Source organism: Hypanus sabinus, chromosome 10, assembly GCF_030144855.1.
Source record: "Hypanus sabinus isolate sHypSab1 chromosome 10, sHypSab1.hap1, whole genome shotgun sequence".
NCBI lineage: Eukaryota > Metazoa > Chordata > Chondrichthyes > Myliobatiformes > Dasyatidae > Hypanus > Hypanus sabinus.
Window position 1 is genome coordinate 41,111,219 of NC_082715.1, and position 22,214 is coordinate 41,133,432.

The 22,214-nt window shown below is 38.7% G+C and overlaps 1 protein-coding gene across 3 annotated transcripts in view; it reads left to right on the plus strand.

The window, feature by feature from the left end:
- The window catches only part of mapre3b (microtubule-associated protein, RP/EB family, member 3b), a 58,992-nt gene that overhangs the window by 6,235 nt on the left and 30,543 nt on the right, over window positions 1-22,214 (plus strand). For all 3 annotated transcript variants that reach the window (XM_059981738.1, XM_059981737.1, XM_059981739.1), the window contains exons 2-3: window positions 19,528-19,655; window positions 21,734-21,879. In XM_059981738.1, the coding sequence (XP_059837721.1) occupies window positions 19,535-19,655; window positions 21,734-21,879 (267 nt within the window). In that variant the 5' untranslated portion in view covers window positions 19,528-19,534. The remainder of the gene's footprint in view (window positions 1-19,527; window positions 19,656-21,733; window positions 21,880-22,214) is intronic.

A 22,214-nucleotide genomic window follows, 5' to 3' on the forward strand; every position in this document is an offset into this window, starting at 1 on the left:
TTGCGTGCCCTTGTGAACAGATGCTCCAGTCTCTAAAGATGTGTGGGATAGTAGGTTAATTATCTCTAAATTGCCTCTTCTATGTAGGTGAGTAGGAGAACCTTTGGGAGTTGATGGGAACGTGGGGACAATAAAAAGAATTGACTTGTTGGGCCTGTTTACACGTTGCACGACTTCATTCTAACCATTCATAAGTTATGCATTACCTCTGTGTAGTCTTAATTTGGAAGCTTCATTGCCAAAAATGTTTCTATAAGTTACTAAGCTGTATATTTTTGTTTCTCACTTGGTTTCTTAGGCTAAAATTGTCAATAGAATTTGTTGGTGTAATGCTCAGTTACAGGCATAATAGGAAATTACAGACCAGTGGTGTTAGGGAAATTATTGGAGATGTTTCTTGGGAATAGGAATTACTCACTTGTGAAGAAAAATGGACTTATTAGTGGCAGTCAGCATGACTTTATGCAAGGCAGGTCATGTTTTATGAACTTACTGAGTTTTTGAGGTGATAAAGATGACTAAGAGTTAGTTATGGACATTAGTAAAACATTCAGCAAGATCTCTCATAGTAGGCTTATTCATTTATTTATTGAGGTGCAGCATGGATAGGCCCTTCAAGATGTGCCACCCAGCATTCCCCCAATTTAATCCTAGCGAAGTCATGGGACAATTTACAATGACCAGTTCACCTACTGACTGGTGCATCTTTACACTGTGGGAGGAAACCCACATGATCACGGGGAGAACATACAAACTCCTTATAGGCAGTGATGGGAATTGAACCCCAGTCGTCTGTTGTGCTGGCCAGTACACTACTGTGCTGTGTAAACCTTTGGTTAGGCCACATTTGAAGTATTGCCCGCATCCCTGGTCACTGAATTACAGGAAGGATGTGGAGGCTTTGTAGAGGGTGGATAAATGACTGAGGTGTTACCTGGTGAGTAAGGAGAGGTTGGACAAACTTTGATTGTCTGAAGCATTGGAAACTGAGGGCTGACCTGATTAAAATAATGAAAGGCATTAATAGGGTTGATGGATTGTTTTTGTATGGCTAGAAATGTGAAGTACCAGAACACAGCCACAAGGTGAGATGGGTGAAGTTTAAAGATGTATGAGCCAAGTTTTTTGACACACAAAGCTGTGTGGAATGTGTTGCCAGTGGAGGTGGTGGAAGCAGATACCATAGCAAATAAACAAGCTGAAAATGGAAAAAAACAAACCACATGCAAACAATAGTAGTTTAATTTGGTGTGGTTAGTATGGACATAATGGGTGGAGGGGCATATTCCTGTGCTGTACAGTTCTGTCTGAAGTGTTTGAATTTAATGACCTGGAGATAAACATTTTTATTGTAGATAAATGGTTCTCTCGAATTACTTATTTATAATAGGACTCAACTGGTAACAGCAGCTCTGAGAATTAAAATGCTTTTGGGAGGGATAAAGTAGATGGTCTAAAGCTTTTTGAGGACAAAAACCCCAGGCTAAAGCATTATTCTCTTTTTATCACAGGATTGTGAAGGGTGTTTCTTTGTATATGCAAACATTCCAAATCTTCATAGAGCAATAATTATTTTGGCCATGTTTGATGCAATAGTTGGCAAAATAGCTAGTTTAAGGTTTTGTTGACTTTTGTCAGTTTGTGACTCAGGATGTTTGATTCCTAGTTCAACATAGTTCAGTTAAGATAACTACATTTGACCAATGCATATGAGAATGTCTGATGGTCATGTCAGTTTAGAGGGTATAATTCTCCTCTCTTCCCATTGCACCCACTATAAATTTGAAGGCTAATTTAAATTAATTCCTTCTACTTTATGAACCTCTGATTATAGTTTCTTCTCTTTAACATCATGCTCACCAAAGATCTGTTCAGTTTGTGATCCACAAACAACATTTTACTTTAATCATATGCAAATTTTAAAAAAGATTTCTTGAGGTAAGATATATTAGAACTTTTTTTGAGTTATTTTTGTTTATATATGAAGATATTTAATATAATATATGTAATTAGGAATTGTGATAGAATAACCATCATGTTGGGAAGTAATGGATCAGGGCCTCATTCAATTAGAACACAAATTGAGGCCAGAAAGATGCATAAATGTAGGAAAAGGGAATGATGAGAAAATTGATCGTGTTTGCTTTTAAATTACAGAAGATGTGTTCTTAATTCTTTAAAAACTTAATTTTTATAATTAATACAACTTGAGAAGCAAGCAATTCTGTTGTTCAAAATCAGTTTAAGACTTAAATTATGTAAGGTCTTTTCCCTGCACTAAGTAATTATGCACACTTGTTAAGTAGAGCCAATAAATCCATGAGAAACTAAATGAAAAATCTGAGGGAAAAAATTGGATTAAATCTATTGTGGCATCAAGGAGCCATGGTACAACTGGTTCTAGCCTGTAAAGGAAGAAGGTTCTCCATTATGTCAAAGAAAGATGAATACAAAATAAAAACAAATTTTGGAAGTTGATGCAAATATGGAAAATAGTGCTCGAGAGATTAGAAAAATTTGATCGTATCTTCTCAAGGAATTCTGTTTTGAGCAAGGGGTTTGTGAAGTTTTACAATGTAGTTAAAATGCAGTCTACGTTTGTTAAGTAAGCTTAAAGTGAGGCAAAGAGCAGCTTGTTCTAAACTGTGACTCCTTCACTTTCACTTTCCACAAAATGCAAATTAGGAATTTAGTGAAATACTTTTCACCTGGGATGCTCCAACAATGCTAAAGAACACATAATCTGGTATGTAACAGCTTGCTTGATTGATAAACTGTCCTTCACTCACATGATTTGATTGACTGGGTATCATACTGAAATATCCTGCAAGTTTCCACAATAGCTCATTTTAAATCTCACCTTTAACACTCAGGAATACTGGAGCAACAAGCATAAGGTAACACCAGTAACTTTCCTATATTCCCAAAAAGCATATTCCCATGAAATATATATTGAAATTAAATCAATGGTGATTTTCCAGCATCCATCAACTTGTTAATGAATACTTTTTTAGAAGTAAGTAGAGCCTTCATTAAGAGAAGCAACAAGAATTTGTTTAATTTGTCTGCTTCTCGTCCAAATGATAACTGTCATTTACCATAGGTTCAACAGGTACATTTAATGTCAGAGAAATGTATACAATATATATCCTGAAAAAGTTATTCTTCACAAACATCCACAAAAAAGAGTACCCCAAAGAATGAATGACAGTTAAATTTTAGAACCCCAAACCCCCCCCCCCCACCAGCTTCCCCCTCCAATGTACAAGCAGCAGCAAGGCAATGACCACACCCCCCCCACCAGCAAAGAACGATCGGCGCCCTCCACCGAGCACTGAAGTATGCAGCAAAGCATCAATAAAGACACAGACTTGCAGTACCCCAAAGACTACTCGTTTACCCGATAATTCAACATACCACAGGCTCTCTCTCTCTCCCTAATCAAGGAAAAAGGGGTGTCCCCATTTCACAGTGAGAGGGGAGACATAGCAGACAACTTGCTGATTTATGATGCTAAAAGTCTGTTGTGTCACTTTTTCTGAGCTCTGCGCCCAGAGAATTGGCCCCAGAAAGGCACAGCTCTCTGGACGCACAGACTGCAGCTAACCAGCTGCTTTCAATGTTCCGTGTTCTCCCGCGACTCCTTAGTCAGTGGCACCAGCCTTGGATCATCCCGTTTCTGGAGCCATGAAAATCGGTCACCCTGAAGGTGCGTTAGTCTTCCTTGCATCTTGGAAGGACTTGGCTTCTGTGGTCTTGATTTGCTATCTGCCTCAAGTTGTAACTAGATATTCCTTTTTTTTTTAAGTGTTATAGAGCTCCAGTATCCTCTTTTGAGTCATTATACTGCAAAATGCTATAAAAGCCTATCAAGTCTATGGCAATTCCGCAATAAGCGGCCTGGTCAGTATCATTCTCTGATAAATTAGTTATAAAGATGCTCAATTTTTTTGCATATTATATTTTATTTTATCTAATTATTCTTGATTTTACTGACAAGTTGTTGACCTGAGATATTAACTTCATTTCTGTCTTCACAGATGCCAATCTGACTTGATTATTTAGTGTTTACAGTTTTTATTTTGGAAACATGCAAATTATTGTTTGTAAGGAATGGAATAATGACACTTGTAACACTTCATATAATTGGAAAGTAAATTCACCATATATTTGAATAATTACATTACCTGAATTTTCTCACATCTGCATCTGCCCATCAACATACAGTAGGTAGAGAGCATCAGTGGTCCCAGTTCTCAAGAGCTTAAAACTACTCATCCTTTCCACTGCTGATTCCTCAATGAGGGCTCGTGCATGCATAAAGTCCACAGTCAATTACATGGTTTTGCTAATGTTGAGTACGAGGTTCTTGCTGTCCCACCACTCAACCAGCTGATCTCCCATTCCTGTATGCCTCCTCATTGCCATCTGAGATTTTACCAACAACAGTGGTGTCATCTGTGAATTTATAAATAACTTTTGACTATTGCTTAGCCATGCAGACATGAATGTAGAAAGAGTAGAGCAGTGGGCTGAACATGCATCCTTAAACCCATGTTTTTTAATATCAGTAATATTTTTTGCAAAAACAAAAAAATTACAACCAGTTGCCAATTACATTTTGACTGTTTAACCCAGCCACCTTCCAACCTTCACCACCACCCACCTCTCCACCAACCAACTGAATAGCAGTGCATACACAGACAGAGCATTCCTTTTTTAACAAAAGATCTTTTAAGTTAGATATCAAATTTGTTCATATTAAGATTGTGTTTGGTCGTGTATCATTTATTCTTGCTGAGGATAGTTCCAGGTAAGAAATGTCCAAAAAGCTCTGAAGCTAGTGAGTACTTGAAATATCATGAGGAGGTTTCCAACGCTGGACTAGAATTTTCTTAGCTGCAGTCAGGCCTGTCAGCCAGACTTTGCCTGTTTTTTCTGTAAGGGAAAGGTGGGAGTCATCATTCAGAAGACATACAGCAGAGTCTATTGGTAATTGTACCCCAGTTAGTTCTGTAAGAGTACTGATAACCTTTCCCCACAAACCAAAAACCCCTGGACATTCCCATACAACATGTATAACAAGAGCCAACTGTTTCGTGGGGGCAAAATGAGCAATATGGGTCAGGAACTAGGCCCATTTGATGCCTAATTCTCGGTGTTAAATATGCTCTATGACAAAATTTCAAGTGTATATACCGATGATTTGGGTTTTTGGAAGAACCGGCAGCATGATCCCAAATCACATCCCAGTCTAAGTCTTGTCCCAATTCAGGTATGTCCCTATCCCAAGCTTTCATTCCTGATGTGGGCATATATTTCTGGGAGTTTAATTTATCATAGATATATGACACTATCTGTCCTGGAGCACTGTGTATCCAACTTGAAATGGGATGCTCCTTTAAATCTGACTCCCAGGGATACCTGTAGGCTTTGCAAGCTGATCTTACTCTAAAGTAGAAGAAAAGAGAATGTTTATCAATATTATATCGAGATACCAGTTCTTGAAAGCTAAGGATAGTACTTGCCCCATTAATATCTTGAAGAGTAATAATACCTTTATCCTCCCAAGTTCTGTTAGTGAATGGTTCCCCCCCCCCAAGGTAGATGATCATTGTTCTATAATAGAGACGGTTTGCACCATACACTTAAATTATAGGAATTTTTCTGCTGCTCTAAACACTTGTAGCATATGGGTTAAAATTGGACCGTAATGCAAATCATATTTTTAGTAGACATACCTATAAGGAGAAGGTCCTTCAACCTTATTGGTGCTACTAGCTCTTGTTCTATATTTTTCCATGACTCCTCCATCCAATAGCTAAGACTTTTTAATACAAATGCCCAGTGATACAATTTAAAATTTGGACATGCCAATCCCCCATCCGACTTTTTGAATTGTAGAGCTGACCACTTTATATTGGGTCGTTTACCATTCCAAACATAGCAACGTAGTAAGGAGTCCAGTTTTTGCCAATATCCTGCTGGAGGAGCAAGTGGGAGCATTGAGCTGATAAAATTAATGCAGGGTAAGGTGTTCATTTTAATGACCGATATATGGGCTGGGACTGGTGCTGGCAGTTGCCTCCATCGATTAATATCTTCTATTTTTTTCAAAATTAAAGAGTAATTTGTTTTAGCCACAGACAATAGGGAAGTACCCAAGTAGAGGACCTCTTTAGTAACTTTAATCTGGGGAGGGAGAGACACCTTACTTTTATCTGTATTAATCAGCATCAGTGCTGATTTTGACAAATTAACTTTGTATCCTGAAAAAAAATCCAAATTGCTCCAGTGTTTTTAAAATATAGGGGAGAGTTTGTTGAACATTTGCCATATAAGCTAGTGTGTCGTTCACATAAGGTGATATCAAATGTGATGTTGTACCTATTGTAATAGGAGAGATTGAGGAGAGTTTCTAATTAAATGTGCAAGCAGTTCAATAGATACAGTAAAAATTAAAGGAGTCAGAGGTGTTGTGTGCCCCGTCTTATGTCAAATAACTCTGAGAAACCTCCTCCCACACATACCTGGGCCGAAGGATTAGCATACAGTGTTTGAATCATATTGATAAATTTATCGCTGAACTTAAATTCTTTTAGAATTCTCCAACAATATGGCCATTCAAGGCGATCGAACGCTTTTTCAGCAACCAGAAATACCAGGCCACAGGCAGGCAGAATTTTATGTGTTGCACTCAATATGTGTAAGAGCCGGCGAATATTATCAGATACGAGACGTCCCCTAATAAAGTCCGTTTGATCTGGCTAATTATTTTTCCAACTACTTTCGCAAGTCTACTGGCTAAGACTTTGGAAAATATCTTGAGGTCGGTAGGAGATTGTCTGGTAATTGGCACACTCCAAGGGGTCTTTACCGGGCTTAGGTATAACTGTGATCAGGGCTGTGTTTAGATCTCTATGGAAAGCACCATTTCTAATAGCATAATTTAATGTTTCTAACCATACTGGTCCAAGAATATCCCAAAGTGCTAGGTAAAGTTCCACTGGTATGCCATCTATATCTGGCGTACAGCCCTTATTTGTAGCTTTGACTGCTTTAAGTAGCTCATCCAGTGTAATAGGAGAGTCTAGAGCTTTGGTGTCCTCTAATGACAACGTAGGGAGGTCTAATCCACTAAAAAAAATCTGTGAAGTCATTCTCAGAAGGAACTGAGCTACTTGTATACAGTTCTTTAAAGTAATTCTTGAATGTCTCATTTATTTCCTCTGTTGAAGATACTACTCCACGTTTAGCACATCTGATCGCTGGTATAGACCTTTTAGCTTCCTGTTGTTTGAGTGTTAGTGCCAAAAGATGGCTCGGTCTGCTGCCTTCTGCTTAATACTTATGCAGACATCCCATCCTGCAAAAGCTCATTTCAGGGAGATAGCACCATCAATTTGCAGGAGACTCCCGGAACTTCCGGGAGAGGTGGGATGTCTGCAAGAGAGTAGCTCCTTAGTAGTTAGCCAGCTAATTTAAATAACATTAGCTATGCTAATGAATGAATGACACCTGTTAAACTCACCTCAACATGCCTTTTACATTTTAGTCCACCATGGGCAATAGAAAAGTCAATGTTGCAAACAGTGCAGTGAGCAACACTGTCATTATTTTTAACCCCTATTAGGCAGGGGTACACTTTAGTGTAGTCTGGGGTGAAGTATATTTTCTTTTTTTGGAACACTCTGCCATGGTGCCCTTCCCCTTCCCCTCCCCCTCCCCCCCCCCCGCCACTTCCTCTCAAAAAATCGATTTCTGGGATATTGTATATAATTCACGGGTGTCGGGGTGCTGCTATCAATATGTGGGAGACTCCCGGAACTTCTGGGAGAGGTGGGATGTCTGCTTATGTTTGGTTATATAGATCATATGTTCTGCCCTGCTTCTTAATGAATCATTTAATTCTGCTTGTTTTATGGTGTATCTCCTTTTGAGATCATTCTCCAAAACCTTACATTGTTCTTCTAGGGTGGAAGTCTTTTGACGTTGGCTTTTATGTAAGTGGGAACTGAACTATATGGCATTATTTCATAAGAAACCCTTGATGGAGGCCCAAATCACTGTCACATCCAAGACACTTTTTATTTAAATTTATAAATTCCATCAGTTTTGTTCTCAGTTGTGTTAGAAATTTGTCGTTTTTTAGAAGGGTGTTGTTAAATCTCCACCTAATAGCCTTATATTTAGTCTTGCCTTAATTAAAAGTAGATATGAATGGGTTGTGATCAGATAGATGTCTGGGCAAAAATTCTATTGAGTGTATCAAAGATAGCAAACTGGAGGATATAAGATTGTAATCTATCCGAGAGAAAGTTTTATGTCTTGTGGAGAAGAAGGTATAGTCTTTAGCAGATGGATTATGCACCCTCCACACATCAGTTAAATTTAAATCAGTTGGAAAGAGGTTAAGTGCTTTGGAAGCAGATTCTTGAGAGCTTGATATAGTTGAGGAAGACTTATCGAGGTTATTGCTTATCAAAGCATTCATGTCCGAACCAACATATAGTTGGTAGTCACTTAACTTCAGTAATTGTGAGGTAATTGAGGGAAAAAATTCAACCTCAAATGTAGTTGGGGCATATAGGCTAATAAATGCAACTTTTTTACCCTGAATGGATGTAGAGCAAAAAGCTAGACATCCTTTGTTGTCGGCGCCCATCCTTTCAATTGATACATTAATACTACGTCTCATTAATATCATAACTGCTTTCATATGAGTACCATCAGCTGATGCCACAACGGGTTTATAAAAGCTGTTTTGAACCCTGGGAATGTCATTAGGTTTAAGATGTGTTTCCTGTGGCAGCGCAATATCTATTTTCTTCCTGTGTAAGAAATCTAAAACTTTTGAACGCTTGTAGGGAGAGTTTAAACCTCTAACATTAAATGATACAATAGTAAGATTTTCTACTTTATCTGTATTGCTTATCTTCCCCTGGATCTGTTGTAAGTTGGTGGCGGAGCCCTGAATTACCCCCTTCCCACCCCCCCCCCCCCCCGTTCATCCATTTACTTTGTAACATGTGTGAGTGTCACTTAGCAATGTCAGATACTGAACATTAACTGCTCCCTCTAGCACCAACACATTAGAAAAGGCAAAGCGGTTCTCATAGACAATCATATCAAAGAGACAAGAAAAAAAACCTTGTCAAACCTATTAACCTATATAATTAAAACCATTCCTGTCTCAAATATAATATTACACATAATCAAGACCCCAGCAGCTCTCTTGTGGGAGACTGTTGCTTTAATAGACCGCCGCTAAGCGATGATGCTAGCGACGTCTTATTTGGCACCCATGAACGTAAACAAGTCTACTGGAGACATAACCCGAAATGAACATGTACAACTAAAGTTATTCCGAACAAGTTGCTGTTTTCAGCTTCGTTCTTGATGAAGTATGACATTTGGGTGTATTGAATATCACCTTAGAAAGTAAAAGATATAAAGTATTTTCTAGGCGGACTTATATCACCTTACCATGTTATCATTGCACTAACAAGTTAACTGAGCTATTACCTTAAAACTCTGAACTGCAATACTCAAAAACAAATTGGCCCCTTAATTAACTAAATACAAAAGTGCATCGAATGACTTTCCAATAGAAGAATAACCAGAAAACTTCACATCTAGGACGTTAACTTGCCCGTGCCTGTTAGATTGCACATGCATGCTGGTCTGAGAATGCAATTCCATCTCCTCTTGAGGGGCATGTGGATTTGCCCAGAGTCTTCCATATCTCCCACCACCGATGATTTCAGAGCTTCTTTTGCTCCTTCTGCCAGGTCAAACAACATCTTCATGCTCTTGATATTCACTTTCAAAATTGCTGAGTATATGAGGAACTGTCAACGATCCTGTTCTGTCAAAGTTTAGCACGGATCTCCTTGTATCTCTGCTGTTCCTGCATCATTCCGGGGCTGTAGTTGGCAAAGAACTGCAGCTGGGTGCTATCAGGGAGAGTAGGTTTGGCTTTCCAGAAGAAGAGTAGGATAGCCAGCCAGTCAGTGTACTGTAGAAGCCTAAAGACTATGGTCCGCGGTCTTGAGGTGTTGTTGGAAAAGATCCTATGTGCTCATATTGATCTCCAATGGAGTGCTGTGGGAATTCATGACTGCTGGAATCCAATTAGGCAACATCTCCTGGAGGTAGCCTCTCAGATTGTCGCCCTCAGCTCCTGTCGGTAAGTTAACCAGCCGCACATTGTTTCTCCTGAATCTACCCTCCAAGTCGCTTAGCTTCTTCCATATCTTAGTCACCTCCACGAAACAGGAGTTAGTAACTTTCTCATTCTTGCTTAAGCTAACCTGAATGTTGTCTATTTTGTTGAAGATCGTGCTAATTTTTTTTTAGCATGAATGTCCGTTTGCTCCTTTAATGACTGGAGAATGTTGCTATTCTCTGTCATACGCTTCTGTATAGGGCAAGAACCTTTTCCAGTGACTCCTTTAGCATGTGGGCTACCATTTCTTGCAGCGATTCCATCTCCATTACCATTCTTTGTTTAATTAGCATAGCTATTTCCTCGGATGAATCACTAGCTTGGTGTCGTCTGCTGGTATCTTGTTTTGTGGTTGAATTTGGATTTTTTTTGAGGTCATGTCTTTAGTTAGATCTTTCTCCAACTCAACCTTGTATTAAGACCATCTACCCTAAAGAACATGAAAAAGGAGGGTTATATGTCAGCGCTCAGTGCTGTGCTGCCATCTTGCCTCGTGCCTCATGGAAAGTTATTAAACCCACGTTGATTATCAGCATGAAGGAGATGCCATCACTGATCTGTACTGACTGTGGTCTTCCAGGAGAAAGTCAAGGATCCAGCTCCATAGGGAGATTCCAAGGCCCAGGTTTAGAAGCTTGGTGATTAATATTGATGGGCTGATAGTATTGAATGGCATCATATGTGTAACCATATATGATATAATGTAAAATATGTGAAATTTACAATATGTTACAATATCAACAGTGATGAAATGCTTTGAGAGGTTGGTTATGTCTAGATTGAACTCCTGCCTCAGCAAGGACCTGGACCCATTGCAATTTGCCTATTGTCACAATAGGTCAATGGTAGACGCAATCTCAATGACTCTCCACACGGCTTTAGACCATCTAGACAACACAAGCACCTACGTCAGGATGTTGTTCATCAACTATAGCTCAGCATTTAATACCATCGTTCCCACAGTCCTGATTGAGAAGTTGCAGAACCTGGGCCTCTGTACCTCCCTCTGCAATTGGATCCTTGGCTTCCGAACTGGAAGACCACAGTCTGTGCAGATTGAAGAAAACATATCCTCCTCGCTGACGATTAACACTGGCACACCTTGGGTTTGTGCTTAGCCCATTGCTGTACTCTCTATATACACCTGACTGTGTGGCTAGGCATAGTTCAAATACCATCTATAAATTTGCTGATGATACAATCATTGTTGGTAGAATCTCAGGTGGTGACGAGAGGGCGTACAGGAATGAGATATGCCAACTAGTGGAATGGTGTCACAGCAACAACCTGGCACTCAACGTCCATAAAATGAAAGAGCTGATTGTGGACTTCAGGAAGTGTAAGATGAAGGAACACACATCAATCCTTATAGAAGGATCAGAAGTTGAGAGAGTGAGCAGTTTCAAGTTCCTGGGTGTCAAGATCTCTGAGGATCTAACCTGGTCTCAGCATATTGATGCAATTATAAAGAAATTAAGACAGTGGCTATATTCTATTAGGAGTTTGAAGAGATTTCATATATCAACAAATACAATCAAAAACTTCTATGGATGTACGTTGAGAGCATTCTGACAGGCTGTATCACTGTCTGGTATGGGGGGGGGGGGGTGCTATTGCGCAGGACCAAAAGAAGCTTCGGAGGGTTGTAAATTTAGTCATCTCCATCTTGGTTACTAGTCTACAAAGTATCCAGACATCTTCAAGGAGCAGTGTCTCAGAAGGCAGCGTCCATTATTAAGGACCTCCAGCATCCAGAGCATGCTCTTTTCTCACTGTTACCATCAGGTTGGTGGTACAGAAGCCTGAAGGCACGCATTCAGTGATTCAGGAACAGCTTCTTCCCCTCTGCCATTGAATTCCTAAATGGCCGTTGAAGCTTTGGACACTACCTCACTTTTTTTTAATATACAGTATTTCTGTTTTTGCATGTTTTTTTAATCTATTCAATATATGTAATTGATTTAGTTATTAGTTCTTTATTATTACTATTTTTTCCCTCTCTGCTAGATTATGTATTGTATTGAACTGCTGCTGCTATGTTAACAAATATCACATCACATGCTGGTGATCTATATAACATGTCATATATGTAACCATGATTCCTTTTTCCTCCTCCAATCTAATCATTTCTCAAAGCACTTAGTATTCAAAATTCTTTAGCAATTATTTGCCATTATGTCGTGGGAGGTGAGCTTTATTATCTCAGTCAAACAAGCTCCAATAGTCGCTTGAACCAAATGCTGAGTCACTGCAGCATTTTATTCAATATCATTATGGCTTTTTCCCCACTGTCTCTATTTGTTCTGCTTCTGGAAACAGCAGTTCCATTGAAAGCAAGATTGTTTGCAACAACATCATTGTAGGTATGGTGTTGTTTGTGAGTTGAATTTGATATGCTGCAGGCAACAGTTTTGTAATTTATTTTTCATGTTGGAAAAATATTTATACTTAGTTTTGCAAAATTGTAATATGAAGTAAAGTTATCTTGTGATGTCCATTGAAGCTAGTGAACATTAAAGTACAATATATTTGATCAGCCAGTTAGTTTAATAATTATACTGTTCTAATTTTAAAAATTTGTAACTGTTACTTGGTTATACAAAACCAAGTCTACTTCAGAATATGAAATGTTCTCTATGCGTCATCAGAATCTACATAGTCAGTTTATCTACAAATGGTTCTGATACATGTTAACAGAATGTAAAGATAGCAAAGATAGCTTCAAACAGTAAGGAAAACGATTAATTCATTCACAGTTTCAATTTTGTAATTTTAATGATTCAACTTACTGTACTTTAAATAGAACATGTAACAGGTTGCCTTAAGAATAAATGGCAATCTGAAACCATGGAACAAGTATTTAGTGAATCTTTAATCAAAGGTAGAAGAAGCATTAAATTATATAGTTAATGAAAATATTTGCCTGGTTACTATGCAAAAAATATTATGTCTGAAGATTGATTACATTGTGAAGAACTTACTATTCCTTGTCAGTAAAAAATGACTTCTGAATAATATTCACTTTTTTATTTAGTACTATTCAGTCCATTTAAAGTAATTTTATTAATAAAGGTTATTTATGCAAGTAAAATATTAGACTATTTGGCTCTAAGGAAAGCTGGCTCAGGTTTTACATATTAAGTTGTGAGAAATGTTCTGTTTTAGTGCAGTAGGCTCTATTCCAATGTTGCAGTATAACATCTACAGTAGAATAGGTTGTAGTATGGTACATTATAAGACTTAAATATATCATTAGTTAAATCTTGGAGCAAATTTGTCATTTAGGCAGGTGGGAATTTATTTTAACCATTCCTTAAGAAAAATGAATTTTGACTTTGTATTCTGAAATACCTATGAAAGAAAATTTCAAATTTCCTTGATGAGAAAGGCATACAACTATGGATAAATTAATTGTGTTTAATCATGTAAATGAACAATATTTATCACCATTCAACCTTAACTGCATTGGTTTACATTAAAGGACTGTTACAGCCATTAAAATGTCACATTCATTTTACACCAAGTGCAATAGTTATAGAGGCAAAATTGGGTTTGTTTTGGTATCTTTTTGACCTTTAGGAAATTGCAGAATTGTTACCAATTAGTGGAAATGAAACTGACCATTAAAGTTTAATTCATTCAGAATCCAGTACTGTGGCTCATATAGCTAGAGAAATTTCCAGTTCAGCTTCCATATTATAAATGTTTGAAACATTTTTACAGTATTTCAATAAAGTTTTGTTTTGAACAATGAGCTGACTTTTCTTGAAGGTTCAGTATGTGCAATTTTGTCCTAGGAAATGAAACTACTGAAATGCTATTTATCAATCTTGTTAAGGAACATGAAATCTGTAGAGAATTCTGTAAAGTGGCATAGGTATATGCATTAACAAGAGTTTCCAAAGTTGAAATTGTTCAACTTATTCATTGGCTTTCTTTTGAGATGGATGTTAGAAAGAACTTATACTTGCAACGTTGAATGGTTATCAGTGTAACTGAAATTACAAGACATTTATTGGCTTTAGGTCTTCAGCTTGAAAGCAGTGTCATTTTCACAATCAGAATATGATATTACAGTTGGATATTTTTTGTAAATGTCATCCATGAATAAAGAGTATAAATTGAACAAGGGTTTATGATTTTTTTTGCCAGTGTTGTATTCAGAGAATTTGTAAATAAAAGATAACAATGAGGTGCAGAATATTAAGGGTATAAGTTTACATGTTGTGTGAAATACTTTTATTTGGGCAGTGTTCCAGAATAAGATGAAATATTTTTTAAGGGTAATAAAAGCATAATTGTTTTAAGTATAGAGAACTGCTTTGGTATGGATTGAAAGTCTGAATACCTTCACCCATTGCTGTAAATTTCTAAACTTTTTACAGTATTGTTTCTGCTGCCCCTTGAGATCTTCGTTTCCTCTGTACTCTTTGTTGCTTATCTGATGTGTTTCCAAATGATTGGAAGCTCATTCAACTCAGCAAATGCATTTCTACTTTGTCGGCAGCTTCTGCTTTCTGATGGCAGCTGTTACAGAGGTTGTTTTGTTTGAAACAAAGTCTGAAAAGGGATTTAATTGATTTGTCCATTCTTTAAGTTGAATCCTTGTCCACTTTTCACAAATAGCATCTTGTACAAAACAAAGCTGCATGAATTCTGTCTAGTAAACACAAAGTATACTGCAGATGCTGTGGTCAAATCAACACATACAAACAAACTGGTTGAACTCAGCAGGTCGGGCAGCATCTGTTGAAATGAGCAGTCAACGTTTTGGTCCGAGACCCTTCGTCAGGAGGAAGTTCATACTGCTGAGTTCATCCAGCTTGTTTGTATGGGATGAATTCTGTCTGCACTGTGCTGCTCCTCGTTACCTTTATGCTCATTAATCTTCATCCTTGTCAACCTTCATTAGCCTCTTTCTGTTCAAAGCATGCCTTTTTCTTTTTTATAAATTCCCACTTGTCTCTCCCTTCTATTTCTTACATTCATGTGTTCCAATATGCGGGCTTCAATTTCAACAACTTTCAATTTTCAATGCAATCTGTTGACCAAAGTTTTTTTAAAAATCTGGTTTAGCATTCTCCCCCTTTTTTAATAATTGTATAATGTCTTCATAAAATGCAGTGACCAAACCATCATCAATGAAACTGCCAATTTTAGGAAGAGTTTCCAGCATACACCCCAACTGGCTGATGCAAGGGAGCTGGCCGGATTTGAACTCCGGACTTCTCGCCCCGAAGTCCAGCGCTCATGCCACTACATTCCAGCAACATTCAATGTATCAGGTTCTTAAAGAGCCAATCTTTTATCTGACATTAAAATAGAATTCAAAGTATTTTCAGGTTAATTGAAAAGAAAACCTGGTCTCCAGTCCACTCCTATTGAAAATTAATGAGATAGTGTGGCAACCCACTTTATGCGCAGGCGAACCGGCTCACAAATAGCCAGCGCGCGGGGGGAGATTTGGTAATGCACTTCTGATGGGATTAAATGCCAGCACCGCGAAGTTTGAATAAACTAGTCTCGAAACGACTTACCGACTGCGTGCCGTTATTTCCTTGGTGACCTTGATGGTCCAAACAGGATTTGGACCAAAGATGACCAACTCTTCACCTGTTCACGCAGTTTCGCTAGAACTGCCGACTTTCTGGATGCTGCAACCATGCGTGTGGTTTAGCCAAGCAGAAGCTCAGTTCCAGATTCGGCAGATATATTCTGATTCCACGCATTACTATCACATGGTGAGCGCCCTTGACCAGGAGACGGCCGCCCAGGTTGCGGATTTCATACAGTTGCCCCCGGAAGAAGGCAAATATGAAGCAGTCAAAGCGCTGCTCATTGGGACCTTTGGCCTCTCATGGCGTGAGCGGGGTGCCCACCTGCTTCACCTGGACGGTTTGGGAGACAGACTGCCGTCAGCATTGATGAACGAGATGCTGGCCCTGGCTGACGGACACAAGCCCTGCCTCATGTTCGAGCAAGTGTTCCTAGAGCGACTGCCCGAAGACATACATCTGCTGCTGGCCGACGTAGATTTCAGCGACCCCCCGGAAGGTGGCGGCCTGGGCAGACGTGCTGTGGAAAGCAAAGAGGGAGAGCGTGGCGTCCATCGGTCAGATTACCAGGCCATGTGCCCAACAGTGGGCCAGACCAGGCCCGGGGGGGGGGGGGCCGCACATAACACAGAGGCAGGAGTGAGGAGGCCAGTGAACGGTGGTGTTTCTACCACCAGCGGTGGGGCACAAAAGCCCGCAGTTGTCGCCCGCCCTGCAAGGGCCAGGGCCAGCTGCCGCTAATGACTGTGGCGGCTGGCCACCAGGACAGCCTCTTGTACGTCTGGGACAAACAGTCAGGACGCAAAGGCAGACCTCCCAAATAGAGGCTGATCCAGACTGTGGACATTGGGGGGTGTATTGCCGGTTCTGGGGCGGGGTTATGTGGCGACCCACTTTCTGCGCAGGCGAACCGGCTCACAAATAACCAGTGCGCGAGGGGAGACTTTGGTAATGCACCTCTGATGTCATTTCCGCCCGGAGAGGACGGGCGCTAGGGATTAAATGCCAGTGCCGTGAAGTTTGAATAAACTAGTCTCGAAACGACTTACCGACTGCGTGTCGTTATTTCAGCGCTGTGTGTAGCACATTGCTACAATAGCATGATAAACTATTCGCACTTAATATGAATTTCCTTCATTTAACACATTTCACATTTTCACCTCAATGATGGTGCTTATTACATATGCAGTCTTAATGTAAACTTTTAAGCAGGGCCTTGAGGCTACTGGCACAAAGTCTTCAAAAGGGATGTGCATGTTAATTCAGAGCATGCTATTATCAGAATATTTTTGTGATTGCTGGAATCAAAATCAAGAAGGACAACTTAGAACACTTAATTCAGTGCAAAACTATGTGCAGTAAGGAAAATGAGTAAGTGAAAATATTTTGAGAATGTTGAAAATTTCATTATTCCATTTTTTAAGTTCTCAATAACTGAAGGAAAAACTGAAGATAGTTTTTTTTTGCTAATTTCATTATAGAACTGAATATTTACTCACATCACAATATGCAGTTGTTCAAATTTGTGGTGTTAGTTTTATCTTTTTGGAGAGTATACCAAAATTTCACCTGAGATGTACATAACTGACATTTAGAAGGTGCCAGTAGAGTGAAACTTGAAGTTCAGTACATAACTGTAACTTCATAATTTATTTAATGTGCATGATCAGACACAGTATATTGTTGATCAGTATATCCCATAACGATAAGCATTATTTTTATTATGGAGTGTGGAACAAAAAAGGAAAACCTATTGCTACCTATACTTAGTCGGTGGAATCAGTTGCTGTTCTTTTTGGAGATCATGTTTGTTTTGGGAATCATTTCATGCGTAGATTCTTTATTACAGTAGAATTTTGGACAAATTATCTGATAGATTTTACAATTACTATGACTCTGCATAATTCTATTGCTGTAATAGATGTAAATACCTGTGCTTCACAAATTAGTAATTTTTCCATAGTTATACCTAATGCACTGTAGAACTGTTCAATGTGTTTATTTATGTTTCTTTTGTGACTTTAGTTTTCTTTAATTTTGGGAAAATGTATTCTAAAGTTGCTAACTTGTATTTAAGAATGTAGAGTGTTTCTTTTAGGTCCTGAGAAGTTTCTGGATTTGGGAAAATAATTCTCTGGATTATGTAGCATTTATAGGACTTAGAATGCTTTGTTGAATGATATAAGGACTCCTGTGACTTGATATTACTGAACTGGAACAGCAGCTGGATGTTCTTTGGCTCCTACGGGAGAATGAGGAGGTGATAAATAGAAGGTACGGGAGGGCAATCAATCCTAAGTTGCAGGAAGCAGTTAACTTGGTAACAATTAGGAAAGGGAAAGGGAGTAGGTCAACAGTGCAAAGTACCCCTGTGAAGAGGGAGAAGAGGAGTGCTGTAGTGATAGGGAATTCCATAGTTAAAGGAGTAGAGAGGAGGTTTTGTGGATGTGACAGAGACATCAGGATGTTAGGTTGCCTCACAGGTACCAGTATCAGGGATCCGCGGCATTCTAATTGAGGAGGGTGAGCAGCCAAAAGTCATGGTACACGTTGGTACCAATGAAATAGGTAAGAAAGGGGATGAGGTCCTGAAAATGCAGTATAGGGAATTAGGTAGAAAGCTGAAAAGCAGAACCACCAGGGTAGTAATCTCTGGATTGTTACCTGTGCTACGTGCCAGTGAAGTTAAGAATAGGATGATTTAGCAGATGGATTTGTGGCTGAGGAACTGGTGCAGGGGGCAGGGTTTCACATTTCTGAATCATTGGAATCTTTACTGGGAAAGGTATGACCTGTGCAAAAAAGACAGGTTATACCTAATCTCTGGGGAAACTAATATCCTTGCAGTCAGGTTTGCTAGAGCTGTTGGAGAGGGTTTAAGCTAATTGGTTGGGGAATGGGAACCAGATTAATGGGGCAGAAGGTATAAAATCATAAAAACATAAGACATAGGAACAGAGTTAACCATTTGGCCCATCGAATCTGCTCTGCCATTCTGTCATGGCAGGTCCTTGGTTACAATCAGGACTCATTTGAGTTAGTGGTGGAGAGGAGGTCACTAAACAAACTGTTATCCATTAATGGACAATCAGGCACATCCTCTCCATGACGTACTGAACAAGCAGCAGAACACCTTTTTGAACAGACTCATTCAGCTCCACGCTCACAAGGATTGTTACAGAAAAACTTTCCTACCTAATGGAATAAGCATATACAATAATTCATCTCAGTGCAACAGGAGAGCACACATCATATTACAGTAGTCTCTGCTTTATTATTTGGTACATTATTGTGTATATTATTATTTTTTGTGTTATTAATAGTTAAGAAAATCTGTAGATGCTGGAAATCCAAAGCTACACACTCGAAATGCTGGAGGAACTCAGAATTCCAGGCAGCATCTAAGGAAAAGAGTAAACAGAGGACATTTTGGGCAGAGACCCTTAATCAGGACATTGGCTATAGATAGTGTTTATGAATAGTAGGGTATAGCTAGAGTATAGTAAGAAAAGGGAAATGTTGAGTTCTAAAATTACTGAATTATTTTCATCCTCACTCAGCTCCTCTCCTGTAGCACTTCACTTATAATTAATTTCCCTTTGTTCAAATAAATTTTGGTAAAGCAATCTACTATTGTTTAGTGCCTGAAGTACAAAGGAGAGAAATATACCTTTATTAGGATCTCTATACCATGCATTTGTTCTGTGTCTCTCTCAACTAATTTATTGTATTTTTTTTCTGCAGCTGGGGGATGGCAGTAAATGTTTATTCCACCTCTGTGACAAGTGAAAATCTGAGCCGACATGATATGTTGGCATGGGTCAATGACTCCCTCCAGCTCAGTTACACCAAAATAGAGCAGCTGTGTTCTGGTAAGATGATTATTATTAATTCTTTTGTATAAGTAATAAGCCTTGTTTGCAAAAGCAATAGCTGGTGAAACTGTACAGGAGACAGAATAGACCTCAGATGTTGGAATCTGGAGCAACATACGACGTACTGGAGGAACTTGGTTGGTCATGCAGCATCTGTTGGAGGAAAGGAATTGTTGACATTTTGGGGCAAAACTCTGCATCAGGATTGAGAATGGAGAGGTGAGCTGGTTAGCATGAAGAGAAGGGGAGGGAAATGAGTCAGAGATCATTGGTGGATTGAGGAGGGTTGCAAGGTGACAGGCAAGTTATACCAGTTCGGCGAGGGAAGCAGGGGTGGAGTTGCAAGACAGTAGCAAGTGAGTGGTAGCTGAAGGCAAGCAAAGGTAGAGGGGAGATAAACAGATGGAGTAAGGTGGTGCGAGCAAAGTGGAAATTGGAGACAGCTGCTAGAAGGAGATGATCACGAACACAAAGCACTATCAGTGCTGGATTCTAGCAAATAAAGGAGGGGAGAATGAAAATCATTAGGGAAGCAATTGGAACAAAGGGGGGCAAAGTAAGAGGACTACAGAAGGATGGAGGTAGGGAAGGGTAGTAGTGATTGGAAAGGACGATAAAACCAACCCAGTGGAGGGGAGAGTTGGACTTCACAACCTGTTCTTTCTCTACCATTTTATTTAAAATACTGAAAGAAATAGACTTAAAAAGAGGCAGGGCTATTTCTACAAAAAACATTTTTGGTTGCTGGTTCCAGGGATTTTACATAATATGAATCTAGTTATCAGAATATATGGTATAGATACAATCTGCATGTAAACTAATCTGGTCTGAAAAATACTGTAGAGAATTCTGGTATTCCATTACCTCTCACTATGAGGTAAGCATGCTTCCATTGAAAATAACCCTCAACTAGATCTCATTTTAGACTCACAAAAATGTCTTAACATTTGTCTGTCACCAAGCGCATGAGCTACTCATCAGAACTCAAGGAACAGAGAATGCTGGAGTTTGTCCTAGCATGGAAGTTCTTGATGTTCTTGTTAACTTAAAATGGAAAACATTCCAACCTACAACATGATCATAAACAGAAGAACTTTAAAAGTAAACCATAATTTCTCAATTCAAATTATGATTCCAAGCAATCCCTCAAGACTGGAGATAAATTACTTCCACACCAGGTAGTGGAGTAACTAATTTTGGAATTGTTAACACTTCCATATGTGGGGCAAGGGCATAAGTCATTTGCAAAGTGCTTTGCTCTCTCTGCCACATAGACAGGATCTCTAAATGCACATGTTTTGCTTCAAGGTTCTCAACATCAGCCCAAATGCTTCTTCTCCACTTTGTGTGGTCATTTGAAGATTTCACAAAAAGAGGGGATGTTGCATTTCTTCAAAAAAATCTCTGAGCATGTAGAGTCATAGAAAAGTGCAGCACAGAAACGGGCTTCAGCCCATCTAGTCCATGCCAAACCATTTAAACTGCCTACTCCCTTCTTCTCAATCCTCTACATAGTAATCTCTTCCTATGATCTAGAATGGATTAGAATATCTGTTTCAGGAATCTGGTGCCATGCATGCAAATGTTGTGACCTGTCTACTGTGGCCAACTGTGTGCAACTGGGAATGATAAACAATAAGAACTGCATATAGTAGAAATATGAAAAAAAAAAGAAAATACTAGAAACACTCAGTAGGCTTGCATCTATGGAAAGAGAAACATTGTTAACATATCAGGTGCACGATCCTTCAGGAGAGTGAGAACAATATTCCCACAAGATATATAGCCAATGCAATGGACAATTCCAATACTCTAATTTCACATGAGGCTTGATAGAAATAACTAATTTTGTCTTTCACCCTAGGAAATAGGTAAGAGGTTAAATATGATGGGCTGGATAGCCATAAATCTTTGCTGGTAACTCTCAATGATTATTGGGTCCTGGGTATTCAGTGCATCCATCAAATAATTGTAGCTTTCAATATTAATGAAATACCTATCTATATTTTAGAATTCTTGAGCAATTTTTAAGAGTAAGTGTACACTCACTAAAATGTGGATTGTTTTCCCAACAGGAACTGCATATTGTCAGTTTATGGATATGCTATTTCCGGGTTGCATTCATCTAAAGAAAGTCAAATTCCATGCAAAATTGGAGCATGAATATATCCAACATTTTAAAATCTTACAGGCAGCTTTCAAGAAAATGAACGTTGATAAAGTATGTACTTGCATTCTGATGAAAGTTGTATCTTTTTCTTTGTAAGGTAAAACTGTTTAAGTTTTTTTTCTTTTTCAGCTGCTTGTTTCTTTTTCTTCTTGGGCTAATGATTCAATATGACATTCTGTATTTTAAGTGTTTCCTGAAGGCAAAAAAAAAATTAAGATTTCTTATTAAGCAATCTCTTACGCTTATTTTCTGTGTTAACCCTGCTTTCAATGCAAACTATTTCAGCATTCAAATTAATGTATAAATTCAATGTATTCTTTAAATAACAGGAATCAGCAATATATTTAAGAAAAATAGATTAAGATGCTGGCAATTTTAAAGGGAAA